The sequence below is a fragment of the Octopus bimaculoides genome, chromosome 1, assembly GCF_046866305.1.
Source record: "Octopus bimaculoides isolate indiv1 chromosome 1, ASM4686630v1, whole genome shotgun sequence".
Taxonomy (NCBI): Eukaryota; Metazoa; Mollusca; class Cephalopoda; order Octopoda; family Octopodidae; genus Octopus; species Octopus bimaculoides.
Window position 1 is genome coordinate 122336951 of NC_142928.1, and position 20203 is coordinate 122357153.

Consider the following 20203-nt stretch of genomic DNA (forward strand, 5'->3'; position numbering starts at 1 on the left):
ACAATGAGAAATACATTTTAATCCAGGCAGCAGCAGCAGCAGTGATGGTAATGTTTCTAATTTAGGCACTAGGCCAGCAATTTTGAAGGGAGGGGGTTTGCCAATGACACCAAGCCCAACACTTAACTCATACTTTATTTATTGACCTTAAATGAATGAGTGATGCAAAAATTGACCGAGGTAAGATCAAATCACTGTGGTCAATTTTTCTGCTGTCTGATTTGAACCCAGAATGTAAGGAGCTGGAACAATACTGCAAAGCATTTTTTTCTGACCTTCTAATGATTCTGCATGCTCCCTACCTTACTTAATTGTTTGTAATTGACGTGTGAGACTAACATATTTGAGGAGAGGTGTTTAGTTGATAACTTCAACCCCAGTACTTGACTGATATTTTATTTTATACTCCTGCCCCACACAAATCTCTCACTGATATAATTACATGTGCTTACATACACCACAAGTTCAAATGAGAGGTCCTCTCAAAGTAAATAATGCAGTATTCTGTGTTCTAACACAACATCCACATTAAGTTGGAGATGAAGATTACATTGTGGTATTAATACTGCTTCTGTTATTATTAATTATTATTTAATAATAATAATAATTTATTTCTTTATTGCCCACACTCCAGTGCGTAACTGCTCCTTATTCAATCGACCCTGAAAGGCTAAGTTGACCTTGGTGGAATTTGAACTCAGAACGTAAAGACAAATGAAATACTGCTAAGCATTTTACCCAGCATGCTCATGTTTCTGCCAGCTCGCTGCCTTTTTTTTTTAATAATAATAATAATAATAATAATAATAATAATAATTATGATTATTTCTACTCTAGGCACAAGGTCTTGAAAATTTTTCGGGAAAGGGGCTAGTTGATTATATCAACCCTAATGTGTAACTGGTACTTATTCCATCAGCCCTGAAAGATGAAAGGCAAAGTTGACCTTGGCGGAACTTGAACTCAGAATGTGGTAGCAGACGAATTACTGCTTAGTATTTTGCTTGGCATGCTAACAGTTCTACCAGCTCGCCGACTTAACAACAACAACAACAGTAATAATAATAATAATAATAATAATAATAATAATAATCCTTCCTACTATAGGCACAGGGCCTGAAATTTTTGGATTGGGACTAGCCGATTACATCAAACCCAGTATGTAGCTGGTACTGAATTTATCGACCCCAAAAGTATGAAAGGCAAAGTTGGCCTCGGTGGAATTTGAACTCAGAACGTAGTGGCAGATGAAATGCCGCTAAGCATTTCACCAGGTGTGCTAATGACTCTGCCAGCTCACTGCCTTAATAATAATAATAATAATAATAATGATAACCCTTTCTACTATAGGCACAAGGCCTGAAATTTGTGGGGAGAGGAAGTCGGTCACATCAACCCCAGTACTTGACTGGTACTTAATTTATTGAACCTGAAAGGATGAAAGGCAAAGTCAACCTTGGCGGAATTTGAACTGAGGCCATAGTAATGAGTGAAATACCACTAAGCATTTTGTCCAGCGTGCTAATGATTCTGTCAGCTTGCTGCCTTAATAATAATAATGATAATAATAATCCTTCCTGCTATAGGCACAATGCCTGAAATTTTGTGTGAGGGACTAGTCGATTACATCAACTCCAGTGCATAACTGGTACTTATTTCATGGACTCTGAAAGAATGAAACTCAAAGTCAACCTTGGTGGGATTTGAACTCAGAGCGTAAGGATGGATGAAATGTCACTAAGCATTTTGCCTGATATGCTAATGATTCTGCCAGCATGCTGCCTTAATAATGATAATGATAACCTTTTCTTCTGTAGGTGCAAGGCTTGAAATTTTAGTGGAGAGAGACTAGCTAATTACATTGACCTCTGTGTTTCATTGGTACTTAATTTATCAACCATGAAAGGATGAATGGCAAAGTTGACTTCAGCGGAAATTGAACTCAGAGCATAAGGACAGATGAAATACCACTAAACATTTTGCCTGACATGCTAAGAATTCTGTCAGCTCATTGCCTTAATAATAATAATAATAATAATAATAATAATAATAATAATAATCCTTTCTACTAAAGGCACAAAGCCTGAAGTTTTGGGGGAGGAGGCCAGTTGATTAGATCAACTCCAGTACGCAACTGGTACTTAATTTACCAGCCCCAAAAGGATGAAAGGCAAAGTCAACCTTGGCGGAATTTAAATTCAGAATGTAAAGACAGATGAAAGCCTTAATAATAATAATAATAATAATAATAATAATGGTGATGATGATGATGAACTTTCCTGTTAAAGATGACATATGAATGTTCAGCTTCTGCTGAATGATCTGTACAAATGATGTGGTTATAGTGATCATGTGTGTGTGGTACATTAGGTCGCTCCCTCCATCAAATTGACGTTGCCTGAACAGGTGAATGGTGTACAACATGTCAGGTGTCGAAGTGATCACAGAGTAACATGAGATAAAGTGTTTTGCTCAAGAACACAATGTACCACTTGGTATAGGAATAGAAACTACAATCTTGCACACATAGATGCAACACCCTAACCACTAGGCCATGCATCCTCTCTAATAATGATCATGATGACGATGACAGACTCTCCTGTTGAAGATGATGTATGAGTGTTCAGCTTTTGCCGAATGACCTGCACAAATATCTGTTTATAGTGATCAAATGTTTGTGCCACACATTAGCTTATTCTCTCCATCAAATCGATGTTGCTTGAACAGGTGTATGGTGTACCACATGTCAGGTGCTGAAGTGATTGCAGAACAAGTGGAGATGAAGTGTTTTGCTCAGAAACACAATGCCCCACCCGGTCTAGGAATTGAAATCATGATCGGTAGATCATGAGTGTAACAGTCTAACCACTAGGTCATGTGTCCTCACAATAATAATAATAATAGTAATAATAAGCCTTTCTACCATCGGAACAAGACCTGAAATTTTGGGGAGGGAGATAGTTGATTACACCAACCCTAGTACTCAACTGGTACTTATTTTGTTGACTCTGAAAGGATGGAAGGCAGAGTTGACCCCAGCAGAATTTGAACTCAGAATGTAAAGACGAGCGAAATACTGCTAAGCATTTTGCCTGGCATGCTAACAATTCTTCCAGCTTGCCACCTTAATAATAATAATAATAATAATCATCGTTTAACGTCTGCCTTCCATGCCGGCATGGGTTGGACGATTTGACTGAGGACTGGCGAACCAGAAGGCTGCACCAGGTTCCAATCTGATCTGGCAGAGTTTCTGCAGCTGGATGCCCTTCCTAACGCCAACCACTCCAAGAGTGTAGTGGGTGCTTTTACGTGCCACCGGCACGAGGGCCAGTCAGGTGGTACTGGCAATGGCCATGCTCAAAATGGTGTTTTTTACGTGCCACCTGCACAGGAGCCAGTCCAGCAGCACTGGCAATGACCTCGCTCGAATGTTTTTCATGTGCCAGTAAGGTGATGCTGCTAATGATCACGCTCAAATGGTGCTATTTACGTGCCACTGGCATGGAAGCCAGACAGCTGCTCTGACAATGATCACGCTCAGACGGTGCTCTTAGCGCTTCACTGGCACAGGTGCCAGTCATCGAATTTGGTTCAAATAATAATGGTTTCTAATTTAGGCAGAAGGCCATTAAGTTTTATGGGAAGGGATTAGTCAAATAAATTGATTACATTACTTGAGTGGTACATCATTTTATGAGAGGAACAGCGAAGTTACCCTTTGCATAATCTGAACCCTGAATGTAAGGAGCTAGGATGATACTGCTTAGAATTTTTTATGTCTGTGTAAAGACTGCCAGCCAACTACATTACTTCAGGATAGTGAGGCTTATTTTAAAAAAAGAGAGAAATAAGGCAAGCTTGTATTATGTTAGAGAGATTGCATTATATTGCATGTGGTAGAAGGATAAACAGAGGAAGGCTGATACAGAGCTGTTAGGATTCAGTGTTGAGATGATTTCAGATATAAAAATGTTAACACTGACAATATAGAGTTGTATGGAAAATTAATGTGAAGCAGGACCATTTAACCCATGCCAGCATTGAATGCAAAACATACAATGAATAAAAGAAGCATTGATGGTAATGCTTTATAAACCATAATACATCATGTAGTGTAACAACAGCTTCAATACGAATTCACCGAAGGCCACATACTGAAGAAATAAACCTCTACTGTGCACATAACTGATTCATTGGTATAGACACCAAGATACTATAATGTATTTCTGCAATAGTTCAAAATGGTTGTTAAGAGCAACATAAGATGGCTTTTATGGTTGTCATTTATGCAGTTTATAGCAATTGCATATATTGTATTGGGAAGAAGGAAAAAGTTAACTCAGGAAGATTTATTGCCAATTTCAGCTGATAATGCTTTTAGTTCAATCATAAAGATAATAGGTATCTGTGAGTCTGCATGTATGTTTGTTGTTTTATATATAGTATATATTTATGTATATATATATATATATATATATATATATATATACAAAGCAATATAATATATACATAATTATGTATGTATATATAATTTAATGTGTTTATATGTATGTAAATAAATGATATATATATATCAATGAATGTGTGTGTATATAGAACTATACATACATTCATATATATTTATGTGTACATGGATAATACACATGCATGTATATATTTCTAATACATACACATGCACACACAGACAGACAAGTACATGTGTGTGTATGCATATGTTGTGTTTAATCCAAAATGGCTATTGGATGAAGCAGGAGATATTGTGTTAAGCTCATGGTTAGGGGTTAAATACTGACTGTCAGACTTCCCATTTGAATTTTTTTAGTCTATTTACCCTTAGCTAAGTATTTCTCTGTAGGAGAAATATTTGGCTAAGAATAAACTGCTATTCCTGGTTTTTTGTTGAGTTAGAGATGGTGTTTGACCAGGTACCACATTCAGTAAATTGGTCGTTACTGTGGAAATTCAATTTAGACAACTGGCTTCTGAGGTCTGTATAAGCTATGTACAAAGATGCAGTAAACAATTTCAGTGATGAAATTAGCATTAAGTCCTCAATCCTCTCCCATTCATCTTAGTCTTTTGGACTATCACAGAGGAGTTTAAGACTGGATGTCCAAAAGAATTCCTATATGCTGATGATATTGTTCTGAATCTGTGTATGGCTGAATCTGTATGAGGAATTAGTGAGGAATTTCTATGCATAGAAGCTAAACCTAGAATTGAAAGGCCTCAAGGTCATCTCAGTAAAGACAAAGGTTTTAGTAAGTAGGAAAGAAGACAGAGCCTTGATATCTTTAGGGAAATAGCCTTACTTGATAAGTAGGTAAAGAGTAGATATAAGCTGCAATACACTGTACCCAATAAAAGCTATGGTCACAGATGGAGAAATGGTATCACAGGTTGGCTAACAGAGAGTAACCACAGAAGGAGTACACACTATAACTACATCTGAAATGCCCAGATGGCTCACAAGTAATAGGGAATAGCTTTTGTTACCTAGGAGACATAATTGTCAAGGGAGTACTTGCTCTGAAAGTATTGTAGCCAGGGTTAGAACAGGCTGGGAAAAGTTCAGGGAACTTCTACAGCTGCTGGCAACCAAAGTCTTTTCATTCAAAGTGAAGGGCTGATTGTATAGTGCTTATGTTAAAACTGTGGCACTGCATGGTAGTGAGACATGGGCCTTGAATGCTGTGAAAACTGGATAGCAATGACATGAGCATGCTATGTTGGAAATGCCATGTAAGTGTGCATGAGTGACATAGTATACATGCATTGAGAGAAAAATTAGGCAGAGGAGGAATCAGATGTAGTGTGTATGGATGAAAATAGCTGTATGAAGAGGTGGCCATCACTTGATGTGGATGGAGCTTGCAGAAGAGGGAGACTGAGGAAGACATAGGATGAAGTGGTGAAAACTTATTTTAGGACCTTGAACATCTCAGAGGAAATGACTATGTACTAGGTTGCCCAGCAGTATCCTGAGAAGACCTACCCAACTTAGTGAATCTAAATTATGGAAGTGCCGTGTCTTTCTCTCTCTCTTTCTATATATATATATATATATATATATATATATATATATATATATATATATATATATATATATGATATATAAATATATGCATATATCCATACATATATGTACATACATGCATATATGGGTACAGGACATCAAAAAAATGTTAAACACAGTGAGAAACGAAAACAGAAAATGAACTTTTTTCGAACAACGAAAAAAACAAACAAACAGAGAAACGAGACATGTAACATAAAGAGTATACCCCTTTGTCAGTTGTCTCTGTTCCAACTACTCTGCATTTCGAAGGCAAGGACAATACGCGACTTCATTGGAACAGTCCTTCCCGCATAGCAAATTAAATAAAATTTGAAATTTTTTGCAGAGGGTGAAAGTGTTAACAAGAACAGGACAGTGAGAACAAGACAGTAAAAACAAACAGTGAGGGCTGTTGAGCCAAGACGATAGAAAAATTATGAACGCTATGTAGACGTGCTATGAGAGAAGATATATGTGTATATATGTATATGCATAATTGTCCCTTCGTTCAAATTCCTTCCAAAGACATGCCTGTCACCCTTCATCTCTGTGATTTCACTTTTTCTTTTGTACCACTAATCTTTCTCACTAGTCAGGATTATTCTACTTGATTCCCATCCCTCGTCTTTAATTTTGTTCTGTCCACCTGCATTTTACATTGCTTTCCTCACCCTCAGCCATTTAGTCATCTTAGCTTCTCTGCCACCACATGTCACTCACACTTCCTATGCAATCCCGCCCTCACAGCACTCTTGCAATCTACTCATCTTCTCATATCTCTTACCCTGTCTACTGTATCATTATTACTATTCTGCCATTGTTTACCCCCATCATCATTGATCACCCCCACCCTTTACATCATTACATCCACTCCTCACCCCTATCCTATCGCTTCAGTTGTCACCTACTCTTCTCTACCTCTCCTGTTTGTCATCCACTTAACACCTGTTCTTCATTCATCATATTCACCTCTTCACTTATTCCCCACTTCTTACTCTTCAGTACACTCTTGCAATCTCTACCCAGTCACCCACGCTCCTGTTTCAGCTGTCCTCATGCACTTGTACTCACCCTGTACACTGAAGATCCTCACAAATGCCTCATCATTGCTCTTTCTACCGCTTCTTCACTTCACATCAGTCACCTCCAGTCTCTCCTTTAATATGTGAGTAAACATGTAGCTTTTCTATAGCAACAAACTTGTTCTGATCTGGCCCTTTCCCTTATATGTTAAATCCCTCAACTCCCAGCATAAAGCTGCCCCTCTTGGAATTTGTAATCTTGGAAGCTGCATAGTGACATTACTAGTGCTGGTGTCACAAAAAAGAAGTTGCCAGTACATGCTGTAAAATAGTCAGTGTTAGAAAGGGCATTCAGTTGTAGAAGTTATACCAAAGTAGACAATGGGGCATGGGGCTGTCCTTGGACCTGTCAGATTCTGTCAAATTGTCCAACACATGCCAGCATGGAACATGAACATTAAATGATGTTGAAGTGTGTGTGTGTGTGTGTGTGTGTGTGTGTGTGTGTGTGTGTGTGTGTGTGTGTGTGTGTGTGTGTGTATATATATATATATGCTTGCTTTCCAACCACATTGTTCTGAGTTCAGTCCTCCTGCCTAGCATCTTGTAGAAGTGTCTTCTACAATAGTGCTTCTCAAACTATCTGATGTGGCATACCAGCAGTTCTTGTTCCCAATGTGCCAGGGACTGGTAATATTTCTTAGTAATATTAATTTATACCGGAAACAATATAAATATAATGAATATAATTAAAGTTGACATTTTTTTTTTGTCTTGTAAACAAATAATACAAAATTACATAAGCATTTTATAATGTCTCTTTCTTTTCTGGAAACTCGCCGCATACTAGCAGCTGATGGCTTGCAGACTGGCACCGGTCCACAGACCACTACTTTGTGTAGCACTGTTCTACACTTATAACCCTGGACCAACCAAAGTGTTGTGATTATATTTTAGCAGAAGAAGCCTGTTGTATATGTATGTGTGTCATTGTTCAGTTTTATTTCAAGATTTTTTGCAAATAGAGAAAGAGCCAATTTCTAGCCTAGATTCAAAGCTCCTTCATTGGAATTTCAACATCAACAACAGGGTATTTTTGTTTGTTTGTATGATTGTATATATGTATATGTGCAGATTTATATGTTTTGCTTTATGTATCTATTCTCATGCATATTGTTGCATATCTAGACATGCTCATATGTATTTAAAAGATAATCTTCTGGAAAGTTTTACAGAATTTTACAGTTCCAGTGATGGACTGGATCTGTAGTCTTCGAATTAGCTTTTTCCCTTCTGGTTTTGAGAAGCTCAATTTCTCAAGATTGGTATTTAGGCAGTGTGTTACATATCCTAGGGCCCCAATAATTACAGATATAAACCTGAACTTGTAGTCTGGATAGAGTAACTGCAGATTTCTCAATAGTTCAGCGTAGGTGTTCTCTTTTTCGCTGATCTTCAGCTTTATGTTAACTATGTATGTGTGTGTGTGTGTGTGTGTGTGTGTGTGTGTGTGTGTGTGTATGTATGTATGTATGTATCAAGGATAGGACAAAAAGAACACAAGAAACTGAAATCCAGCAAAACACAACATGTGGCAAAACAGACAATAACATAACAAACGGTAAACAGGACAAAAACAAGATACATGGATCATTCACAGCTTATTTCCTCTTCAGTCAGTGTCTGGAAAGTCCTTGCAGTTTTTGCACTTTTTTTTTTATCCCTGAGACTGCTTGAATCCGGCAAGTGCCAGAGACTTAAGCTAAAAGCATTAAGCCTCTTGGAAAAGCAAACGAATGTATACAAGAATAAAAACAAGAATGGAAACAGAAACAAGAAAGCTAGAATTATACACATGCAACAGATGAACACCTTTCAGCTAAACAGCAGAAGGAAAATAATTATACATTTACAAATACAAATCAATGAATAATAGAAAGGGTCTTTTGACCATCTGCAAGTGCAACAGAAAAAGAATTATACATATACAATGGACAAAGTAACCAAGTATCTGACTAGGTAATCAAGTATCTCTTTTACATCAGCACACTTGTTTCTGGCTTCTTTCTTGTACCTCTGTCTCACTTTCTATCTCTTTTCTCTCTGTCTCTCTCTGGGTAACCATGTACCTCCCGTATAGCATGACACCTATTTCTGCCTCTATATTTCCCTGTTACAGTCTAACCTTTCATCATTTGATACTGGATTGCTTCCTCTAATGCCCCCTCTGTTGTGGCAAGACACTTGCTTCTCTCTGTGTGTCTTTTTGTCATACTCTAACCTTTCATCTTCTGACACAAGTTCCCCTCCTCAAATGCCCTGCCCCTCTCATAATTCCTTATCTTAAAAGCATCCAGTCCACACTGTTACATGGTTGGCATTTGAAAGGGCATCCAACTGTAAAAATCATGCAAAAACTAACCTCACCTGTGCTAGTGCCATGTAAAAAGCTCTTAGTCCACTCTGCAGAGTGGCTGATGTTAGGAAAGGCATCCAGCTGTAAAGTCCCTGCCAAAACAGACAAAGTAGCCTAGAGTAGTTTTCCTACCTGGTCGGCTCCTGCCAACCGTCCTACCTATACCTGCATGGAAGATGGACATTAAATGATGATGATGATAAATGGACAAACACCTTTCGGCTATACAACAAAAGGAAAATAATTGTACAATTACAACATAAATAACATAAAGGGTCTTTCTGTTATTTATGACTATATGACTTAACAGACTGAGCAAGAGGACAGGTGAACTTGACTGGCCTGGAAGGCAGCTGGTCAAAAAAGGACAGCAATGCTTTGGCTGGACAGCAATCATATGGTAGGAGAGGAAATGAGTTGAAGAAGGTAGAGGGACTAAGGAATAGGAGAGAGGGTAAAGAAATCAGAGGGACTAAAGAATGAAAAGGAGGGTAAGAGAGACAGGCAGAGTGAGAGAAAAAAAAATACAAGAGAGACAAGTGGGGGAGGAAAGCAAAGGGACTGAAGAATAAGAGGGAAGGGGAAAAGGGACTAAGGAATACAAGAGAGGTAAAATGAAATCAGAGAGGCTTTGGAATGAGGGAGAGAGAGAGAGAGAGAGAGAGAGAGAGAGAGAGAGAGTGTAAGTAAGAAGGAAGGAAAGAGAGGAATTTTTTTTTTTAACAAAGTAAACAACAGGTTGTATGATGCGCAACATGGATAAATCAAGGGTAGGACAGAAAGAAAACAACAAGTGGAAAAATAGATGATAACATAACAAATGGTAAGCAGGACGAAAACAAGATACATGGATCATCCACAGCTGATTTCCTCTTCAGTCAATGTCTAGAAAGTCCTTGCAGTTTCGCACCTTTTTATTATTGAGACTGCTCAAATCTGGCAAGTGCCAGAGACTGATGTCTGTCTGTATATGTGTGTGTTTGTGTTTGCCTCTCACCATCACTTGACAACCAGAGTTGGCTTATGTTCCTCTAACTTAGTAGTACAGACTTCAAATGTAAAAAAATAAGTACTTGGGTCGACCTGATCAAATAAACCCTTCAAGGTGGTGCCCCAGCATGGCTGCAGTCCAATGGCTGAAACAAGTAAACGATAAATGATAAATACCTCAGTACTTTGTTTTATTAATTCTGTTTATTATTCTATCAGTCTCTTTTTGTTAAACTGCTAAGTTACAAGGATATAAACAAGCCAACACTAGCAGCCAAGTGATGGTAGGGGACAAACACAAACACATGCACACATAGATATATTTCTCTATCTATCTATCTATCTATCTATCTGTCTATATGTTTGTCTGTCTATATATATATATATATATATATATATATATATATATATATATATATATATATATGTATATATATATCTTCATCGGTTTCCATCTACCAAATCTACTTGGAAGGTTTTGGTTGGCCTAGGGGTATATTAGAAGACACTTGCCCAATTTATATCTAATTATAATGGAAAAAGCAGCAATTAAAATACATCTATATTTCTATGTAGTCAAAATTACAGGATTTTCCGGTTTAGTCTAAAGTAAATTTAAAATATTAATAATTCTAATTCACATATATTTTTTGAAATGTGCAATTTTTTTAATCTTTTCATAATGCTTCAAGATGGCATTCATCTTTTTAAAATCAAATTGATGTTTACTTCCTGTCTCTATCTTCAAGAATATTCACTTCTTTGTCACTTCTGTTTTTAAAAAAACACACATGTGAATTTTCATATTAGAATATTGAATTATTTTTGTATTGTATTTTGGTTAAATCTGGAGAATCATTGTAAAATGATTTACTTTTTTGTAGCAAGATCATATCATTTCTATATAATTTTCAAACAACACTTCCTATCATCATCATCATCATCATCGTTTAACGTCCGCTTTCCATGCTAGCATGGGTTGGACGATTTGACTGAGGACTGGTGAAACCGGATGGCAACACCAGGCTCCAATCTAATTTGGCAGAGTTTCTACAGCTGGATGCCCTTCCTAACGCCAACCACTCAGGCCCACCCCACCCCCAGTATTTAACTCTTTAGCATTTAAACTGGCCTCATCAGACCCAACTACTCTATGCATTTTATGTTCAAAATGGCCAGATCTGGCTTCTTACACTTACACTACCATGTCATTCCGAAAGTAAATAATCACATCCTTGAAATCTCAAAGGTACGAGATTATGCAGGATTAATTCAAAACAATGTGAATAAATAAGCATTGCATTTGACAGAATAATCTGAATGCTAAAGGGTCAACTCTTTGCAAAGCTCAGATGAGTCCACAATGGAGTATTGCACACATCTGTACCACTGCTAGTTGTGCAGCTGTCTTAGACAACATGCAAGGGCAGCCCAAGCATATACCAATATACCAATACATTATATTGTCTTTGAGTTTTTAAAGTTCAATGGTAATCTATGTAGATAATTGTTAGATAGATTAGGATGCATGGAATTAAGAATCATGTGTGTGTAAAAAAAAAGGCTGAGAGTTTAGGTGTTAAACAGGAAGAGTGTGTAAGGGAAGACAATTCTTTGTCAACAGGAAGAGTCCAGAACTCCAATTAAAGAGTAGAAAACCCACAGAATTGTCTTCCCTTACACACACTTCCTGTTTTGACACCACACTTCCTGTTTAACACAAACTCTCAGCCTTTTTTAAACACAACACGATTCTTAATTCCATGCATCCTAATCTATCAAACAATTATCTACATGGATTACCATTGAACTTTAAAAACTCAAAGACAATATAATGTATTGGTATATTTATTTTTTTATATATTTTTTATATTTTTGTAAAAAACATTATTTTCATTTCCCCTCTTCTTGAAAATTTTCCATGCAATGAAAACCGGTTAGAAATCCTTTTTAATCCTCCTTATGCACATCTCTATTAAAATATGCTTTCAATTTAGCATTCTGCCTTTTTTTTTTTATTATTATTTTTTATTTTCCTATATATATATATATATATATATATATATATATATATATATATATATATATTTATGTGGTGCATATGATTGTCAGATGTATTAGTTTAATGCTTGGGAAGGTGGGAAAGTCTTTTACATTTCGACCCTACGCTCTTCAACAGAAATGAATATGAGGAAATAAACATAGAGAGAATAAAAAAAAAAAACTTTTGGAGCTAGCGGTGTGTATGTGTCTTTGTACCTGTGTTTGTCCCCTGTCACCACTTGACAGTGGGACAAACACCCTTAACTCAGTGGTTCCTCATAAAAGACCAATAGAATAAGTAGTGAGGTTAAAAAAAAAAAGGTAAAAGTCCTAGGCTCGATTTGTTCAACTAAATCCCTTCAAGGTGGTGCCCCAGCATGGTCACAGTCAAATGATTGAAAGCAGTTAAAGATAAAAGATAACAGTCACACTGGTCTTGAAGAGCATGACTCTTCCCACTTGACCAGTGGTTCTCAACCATTTTTTACCCATGGCCCCTTTCAATTTCTGTTCTGTTTTGATGGACCCCATAGCCATTCAATGATTAAAAAAACTAGTTTTATACATACTTCTTTCAAAATTTCTTTGTTTTTCACACACTAACTTGTATAACGTGTCAGAGAATGAAATCTAGCTGTTTTTTGCAATAAATACATTTGAAGCAAAATTTTTCATGGGTCCTTAATATTCTACTAAGGGAACCCAATTTATTATTTTGCTTGTGTGGATCCCCAAATATCTTATCTGAATCCCCAAGGATCATATGAACCCCGGTTGAAAACCATTGCTCTAGATTGAATACAATATAGAAAATAAGTGCTCTGGCCATTTTGTCTGTTAATACTATTGTTTTCAGAGCTGGCTGTCTTGTCTGCTCAACCATCTTCTTCAGTATGTAAGAACAGCAAAGTGATTTCAATGGTTCTATATTAATTTTTTTATGTGTGTTTGTATGTATGTGAATTTGTATATGCGTGCTTGTAGGGGAGTAGGTATGTCAGTAAATAGTCAGTGAGTTTGAGATATTGCTTTGATTTTCCTGCAAGAGCAATATTATATCCCTTATGTCGCTAATGCCCTCAGAGAGGGCATGAGTGTCACAACATCCATTTTTTTTTGCATTCTTGAAGTTTACAGTATTCGTCAACAAGCATCAACTGATTATGAAATGTCAAACAGACAAAGCAGATATTGGATGTTTGATTCCATTTATCATATGTGCAGAAGTCCAATAAATATTGATTGATATCTTTCTGTGTTATATTTGTAAATGTATGTGTGTGAGTTTGCATGCATGCATGTGTGTCTGTGTTTGTGTGCATGTATGTGTATATAAATGAATATATGCATATATCTATATATATGTATGTATATATGTATGTGTATATATATATATATATATATATATATATATATATATACACACATGTTTATATATGTATATATATATGTGGATATATATAAGCATCTATATAAGTATGCATATATATTTATAATATATAGAGTACATATATGTATATATATATGTGGATATATATAAGCATCTATATAAGTATGCATATATATTTATAATATATAGAGTACATATGTGTATAATATATGTGTGTATATAGGAAACGTATAAATATATACTTGTTTTTGTGTGCAAAATTATATAGATATATACAAACACATACTTTATTACAAATACATAAGTATAAAAATAAGTTGTTGTTGTTGCGTGTGTGTGTGTGTATGCATGCATGTGTATGTGTGTCTACGTAGAAAGATAATGGTTTAGTTTCTCACTAAGTAAGCAGATCATCTTTTTGTTTTTCTGATAGTCTCATACAGATGGAAATATTTCTCATAAAGTGAACTTTATGTACAGTTTTTATCGAATTCTTCAATAACTGCATGATATATCTTGTTGTACAAACTACCTACTTAATTCAAAGGGAAGAATTATATTTGCTTTCCCATCATTGTAATTGTAAAAATGCCACGATATCAAGAAGATAACAGCCATTCAAATTTACTACATATTTTTTATTGTCAGTTTAAAAACAGCACAATAATATTCTGCTTCTTGTCTTGTCAGATACACCTTGTGTATACCATTAAGAATTGATATTTTTGTAAAGTATCTTTTGCCTGGAAGTCTGTTTTTAAACTTGTTGTTCAGTTGTTTTTTATTTTCTTGAAAATTATTTCTTTCTTTAAATTTTTTCTCTTCTTTTAGGCTTCTTTCAAGAAACTCTCAGCCCAATGTTAAAGCACCTCGAACTGCCAATACTTGCAGACTCTATCTGGTAGGTTGATATTCTGTATTGAAGTTTTTATTATGTACTAGCTTAAAAGCCACAATCTGTGCAAACTTTTGAGCTAGCTCCTGTGGAGGGCTAATTGAGCCCAGGGCCCAAAGCTAAAAGGATCTAAATAGCATGACAATGATACCTTCATAATGACTATATGCCCTCACTTCGTCCACCTTCTCCTGCTCCTCAGACTGTTCCATCTGTTGTTGATACCTCCATAATGACTATATGCCCTGGTGGTGTTTGATCAGAGATTAAGGACGGCTGAGAATTAATTCTGTAATGCGATCAGTTTATTGTCCCAGTCTCAAGTTGAATTCCAACTGTTGGCCAATTTATAGAAATTCAAACTACAGGCTATTATTTTTTTTTTTCCGAAATCTCTGTGAGGGTTTGATAAATAAGTACTCACAGCCGTTTACTTGGGGAAGGAAGGGAAGGACGGAGGGAGGAAGGCATCCTCAGCTAGACCTAGCTCAAATTCTTGCAACAGAATGAACTCTTCTGAAAGACATCCAAAATGCCAGGTAGTGGCGTTACACTGGTTGATGGTCTAACTCTGTTAACCGAGCAGTCCTTGGTGGAATTTGAACTCAGAATGCAAGGCACTGAAAGAAACACCACAAAATATCTCATCCATGACCTTAGCATTTCTATTTGTTCACTGCTTTTGAACAGTGATTCTGCAGAAATTGAACTCAAAACACAGGGTACCCCCAATAAATACTGCAAGGCATTTACTCCAATGATCCTACAATTCTATCCAGGTTGTCACCTTTGGAAGAGAAATTAATTTCAAGAATTACAATTTGTGTGACAACCTTGATCAAACTAGAAATATAACAATTTAAGGAAGACACAAACTACAGAATTCAGTTCCAGTAAAGACTAGCTATTGCTGCAGTTGTTGTTTACTTCTGAATCAGTTCTGATTTATCAGGCCCTGTATCCAAGGAATGCCAATTAAGATGACCCTGCTCTTCCTTCCTTCCTTCCCTCCCTCCCTCCCTAGATATAATGCCTCTAGGCAGAACTGGTTTTAAGCCGATTACACAGATTGGGCCCCACACCAAGAGAGGGCCCTATGTACACACTTAAGCAAGGGACACTGATGAATTTTTAGTATATCATTGTAGCTAATGGTGGTTCCTCAAGCCCTTAATGCTTTTTGGTTGGGACTGGCATACATCATGAAGCCTAAAGCATCAATCTCCAGCTTTTGCAGAGTAGAGGCCCTCAATGACAATTCTGTAATTGGGCTTCACACTTCCTAACGCTGGTCCTGTTCTAGGTCTACAGTCTCTAATATGTGCTTCCATTTTTTTTTCAGGTGATAACATCTCTTCACAGGCAGAAAATGACATGCTCTGTAGTACATTAATGCTGTCCAATACCCAGCTGCCTGCAGCAAACTCTACTGGCAGTGTTACTAGCAGTAGATTGGATCCTAGACAATTTGAGATTAACATACATAAAACTAGGATATAAATGCTAAAAGTACCCTTAAAACCCCTTGGGTGCTTTAGAAACATTTTATATACATTTATTGACATAAAATGCAATAATAAGACTAGTATGAAAATCCTTAGGTCATATCACAAACCTCATGTCTAGTTTATCAGCTACTGTTGCTAAAATGGTTTACATGCAACTACATGAAAATTTCAATAATATAAATTAATGGATGGTGGTGTAGTTATTGGTGGAACTCGAAATATTAGTAGTTGATCTTGTTGCTGTTGTGTAACCTCAAGTCAGCCTTGATAATGCAGAGATATGGCATGAAGGCAGTCAGCCAAATGAATGTGCAAGAAATAAATCTGATGAAGTTGACCCAAGATCAGATGTGTCAGAGCCTCAGTCTTCTTGTTTTATTTTGAGACTCAGTACATAGCATATCTCAGGCTATGTTATCTAATGTATCTTTGCTTTTTTTTTCTTTCAAAGATGGTGCAATCTTATTTAGAGTAGATTTGGTCTCTACTTCTACAAGGTTGAGCAAATACATTGAGACTCTCTTATTGACTCTAACACCAATACTTTTTTTCAAATTTTGGCACAAGGTCAGCAATTTTGGGGGAGGGGGTAAGTTGATTACATTGACCCAGTTTTCAACTGGTACTTATTTTATTGATGCAGAAAGGATGAAAGGCAAAGTCAACCTCGGTGTAATTTCAACTCAGAATGTAATGATGGACGAAATGCTGTTCATCATTTTGCCTGATATGCTAACAATTCTGCCAGCTTGCTTGCCTTTTCTCAAACACCAATATCATTAGATGGTAATGTTAGGTGAGAAGGAAAAGTTACATATATTGAAAAACCATGTATATTGAAAAGTCATATGTATGGAAAAGTTATACCTTTTATCTTTTACTTCTTTCAGTCAAATTGACCCTAGGACTTACTTGTTTTTGTTGTGAAGCTTGGTATTTACTCTATCAGATTCTTTTTGCTGAATTGCTAAGTTATGAGGACATAAACCAACACTGACTGTCAGGCAGGAATGGGGGACAAACTCATACAGAGACACACACACTTATGCATGCATTCACGCACGCACACACACACACACACACTTGCACACACACATGATGGGCTTCTTTCAGTTTCTATCTATTAAGTAAGTCCACTCACAATGCCTTGACCAGCCTGGGGATATAGTAGAAGACACTTACCTGAGATGCCACATGGTGGGACTGAAGCCAGAACTATGTGTTTGGAAAGCAAACTTCTTGCCCTATCTCTTTAGTCTCAGTTTATCACAATTAGGAATCTAGCTGGAAAGTGTAATGACTTGCTTCTGAAAGGACTCTGTGGAAGAGGTGCCTAAGGACTCTCCCTTCATGACCCTCACAAGAATAGTGGCCAGAGAAGATCGAAGGATGGGATTTAGTAAAATAACTTTGTGATTAGTAAGCTGGTGTTTGGAACATAAAGTAACATGAAATTTGGAAGAAAGGTTTTCATTTAGATCACTTTAACCCGTTAACATTTACATTATTCTGTCAAATGTAATGCTTATTTACTCATGTTATATTGAATTAATCTCACATTATCTTGTGGCTTTGAGATTTCGATCTTATTACTCTTTTACTTGTTTCAGTCATTTGACTGTGGCCATGCTGGAGCACCGCCTTTAGTCGAGCAAATCGACCCCGGGACTTATTCTTTGTAAGCCTAGTACTTATTCTATCGGTCTCTTTTTGCCGAACCGCTAAGTTATGGGGATGTAAACACACCAGCATCGGTTGTCAAGCGATGGTGGGGGGACAAACACAGACACACAAACACACACACACACACATATACATATATACGACGGGCTTCTTTCAGTTTCCGTCTACCAAATCCACTCACAAGGCTTTGGTCGGCCCGAGGCTATAGTAGAAGACACTTACTCAAGGTGCCACGCAATGGGACTGAACCCGGAACCATGTGGTTGGTAAGCAAGCTACTTACCACACAGCCACTCCTGCGCCTTATGATCATTTATTTTTAGAATGACATTGTAGGGTATGTGAGAGAGACCAGATCTGGCTGGATTGAACATTGAACTGGTAGAATATTTTGGCTGGATATGGCTGTCTAAATGCTAAAGGGTTAAAATAGGAAGTTTGTATTGTAGAATTAGGGTTGGGCTGAGGTGGGTTGTATCAAGTGTTGAAAAATAAAAAAAAAAAATTTAAAAACTCATAAACATTCAAGAAATTTTCAATTGTTTTGTAGGAGCCAAGTGAAGTACGTAATATGGATGCCTCAGCTGTGTCAAACAGCAATGCTAGTGATTTGCAGACAGATGTTGATGACAGCAGCAGTAGTCATTTGAATAGCCCTTCATCTCAACTGAAAGAAAAGGAACAGAAAGAAGAGATGGAGGGGGAGGGTGGTGATGAAGCAGAAACTGTCCACACACGTATGTTTGTCAATGAGAAACAGAGAGAAATGAAACAAAAGTTTGAAGAGAAGCAACGCAATGAAGCACAGAAGCAAGCAATTTTAGAAAAAATGCAAAATAAATCGGTAGGTTGCTTGTTGTTGTTTGTTGTTGTTGTTTAGTGACAGGTCAGCTGTTATTGAGCAGAACTATGGTCAAAGGCAGTCTAGTTGTGACTGTGACATCTTTCTAAATGTATCTAAGACTATGTTATCTAAAACGTCCTTTCTGTCTTTATTTAAGATAGATAAGTGCAATTTGAGGGGCATTTGACCGTTGTTTCTAGTACTTTGGTCAACAGTATAGTTTTTTTTTTTGATGCTTAAATACTGAACTAATTGTGTATAATTGTCTAAGTAGATTACAATTAATGAGAAGACTAGCATGTGTATATATATGTGTATGTGTGTGTGTGTGTGTGTGTGTGTGTGTGTGTGTGTGTGTGTGTGTGTGTATGAGTGTATAGGTGTTTGTGTCTCCTTGTCTTAACATTATGGATATTCTAAATAAGCGTCATTGTCAAACAAGCAATATTATTCGTTTAAATTTTCCTAATCTCCTGTGAAAACATGTCTGGTCATAGGGATATATTACTTTGCTTGGAATCAAGCAATGATTGGAGACAGGATTAGGTATCTGGATGTAGAATATTTGCCTCCAAGAATTCTGTCTGACCCATGCAAGCATGGAAAAACATATGTTAAAACAAAACATCAGAGTTTATAATAATATAAGTCACCTGACAACATTGGTCTCTCTATCTCTCCCTGACATCTACTTTCTTACAATAACCTTATTGCAATCATTAAACCCTCTGTCCTCAGTCACCCCTATTCATTGCTATGGTTCAAGTATTCTTAGATAGCTGGTCTACTACCCTTCCATTCTTACTGTTAATTGCTCAGAAGAAATATTCACAAATATAATAGTAAAGATAGTATTGAAAATACAAATAGATTATTAAAACAAAATTGTGGCAAAATAGAAATTGTAACTGCTAGGGATTTCTGAATCAACTTGAATTGTTATATTAACACTATATGTGATGATATTGTGTTAATGGCCAAGTTGTAGTTGTAAAATGATCAAGAAATGAAATAAAAAAAAAAACCAATGTAAAAGTACATGTGTCTTTTAAACATGTATCGTGCCTTTATCTCAATGTAATTATTTCAGTTTCACCACATGATCTCAGATCAAGTCACTTGCTAGCTATATATATAACTCAGAAAACTATAAATAATTATTTTTGTTATAGCTCCATATCTCAAAGGTTAGAGCATTGGTCTTGTAAGCCAAGGTTTGTGAATTCAGTTCTTATTGGGGGCTTCATGGAGTCATTACTAGTGGGGCTCCAGCATGGCCACAGTCTTTGGGCTGAAACATATAGAAGGATAAGAGAGTAAAAGAATAAAATGAACTCTGCATGGTACACAA

General features: G+C 36.6%; 1 protein-coding gene across 1 annotated transcript in view; it reads left to right on the top strand.

The window, feature by feature from the left end:
- Window positions 1–20203, top strand: part of LOC106872789 (uncharacterized) — a 433274-nt gene that overhangs the window by 233361 nt on the left and 179710 nt on the right. Inside the window, exons 3-4 of the mRNA XM_052969923.2 lie at window positions 14754–14823; window positions 18559–18852. Of these exons, the coding sequence (XP_052825883.2) occupies window positions 14754–14823; window positions 18559–18852 (364 nt within the window). The remainder of the gene's footprint in view (window positions 1–14753; window positions 14824–18558; window positions 18853–20203) is intronic.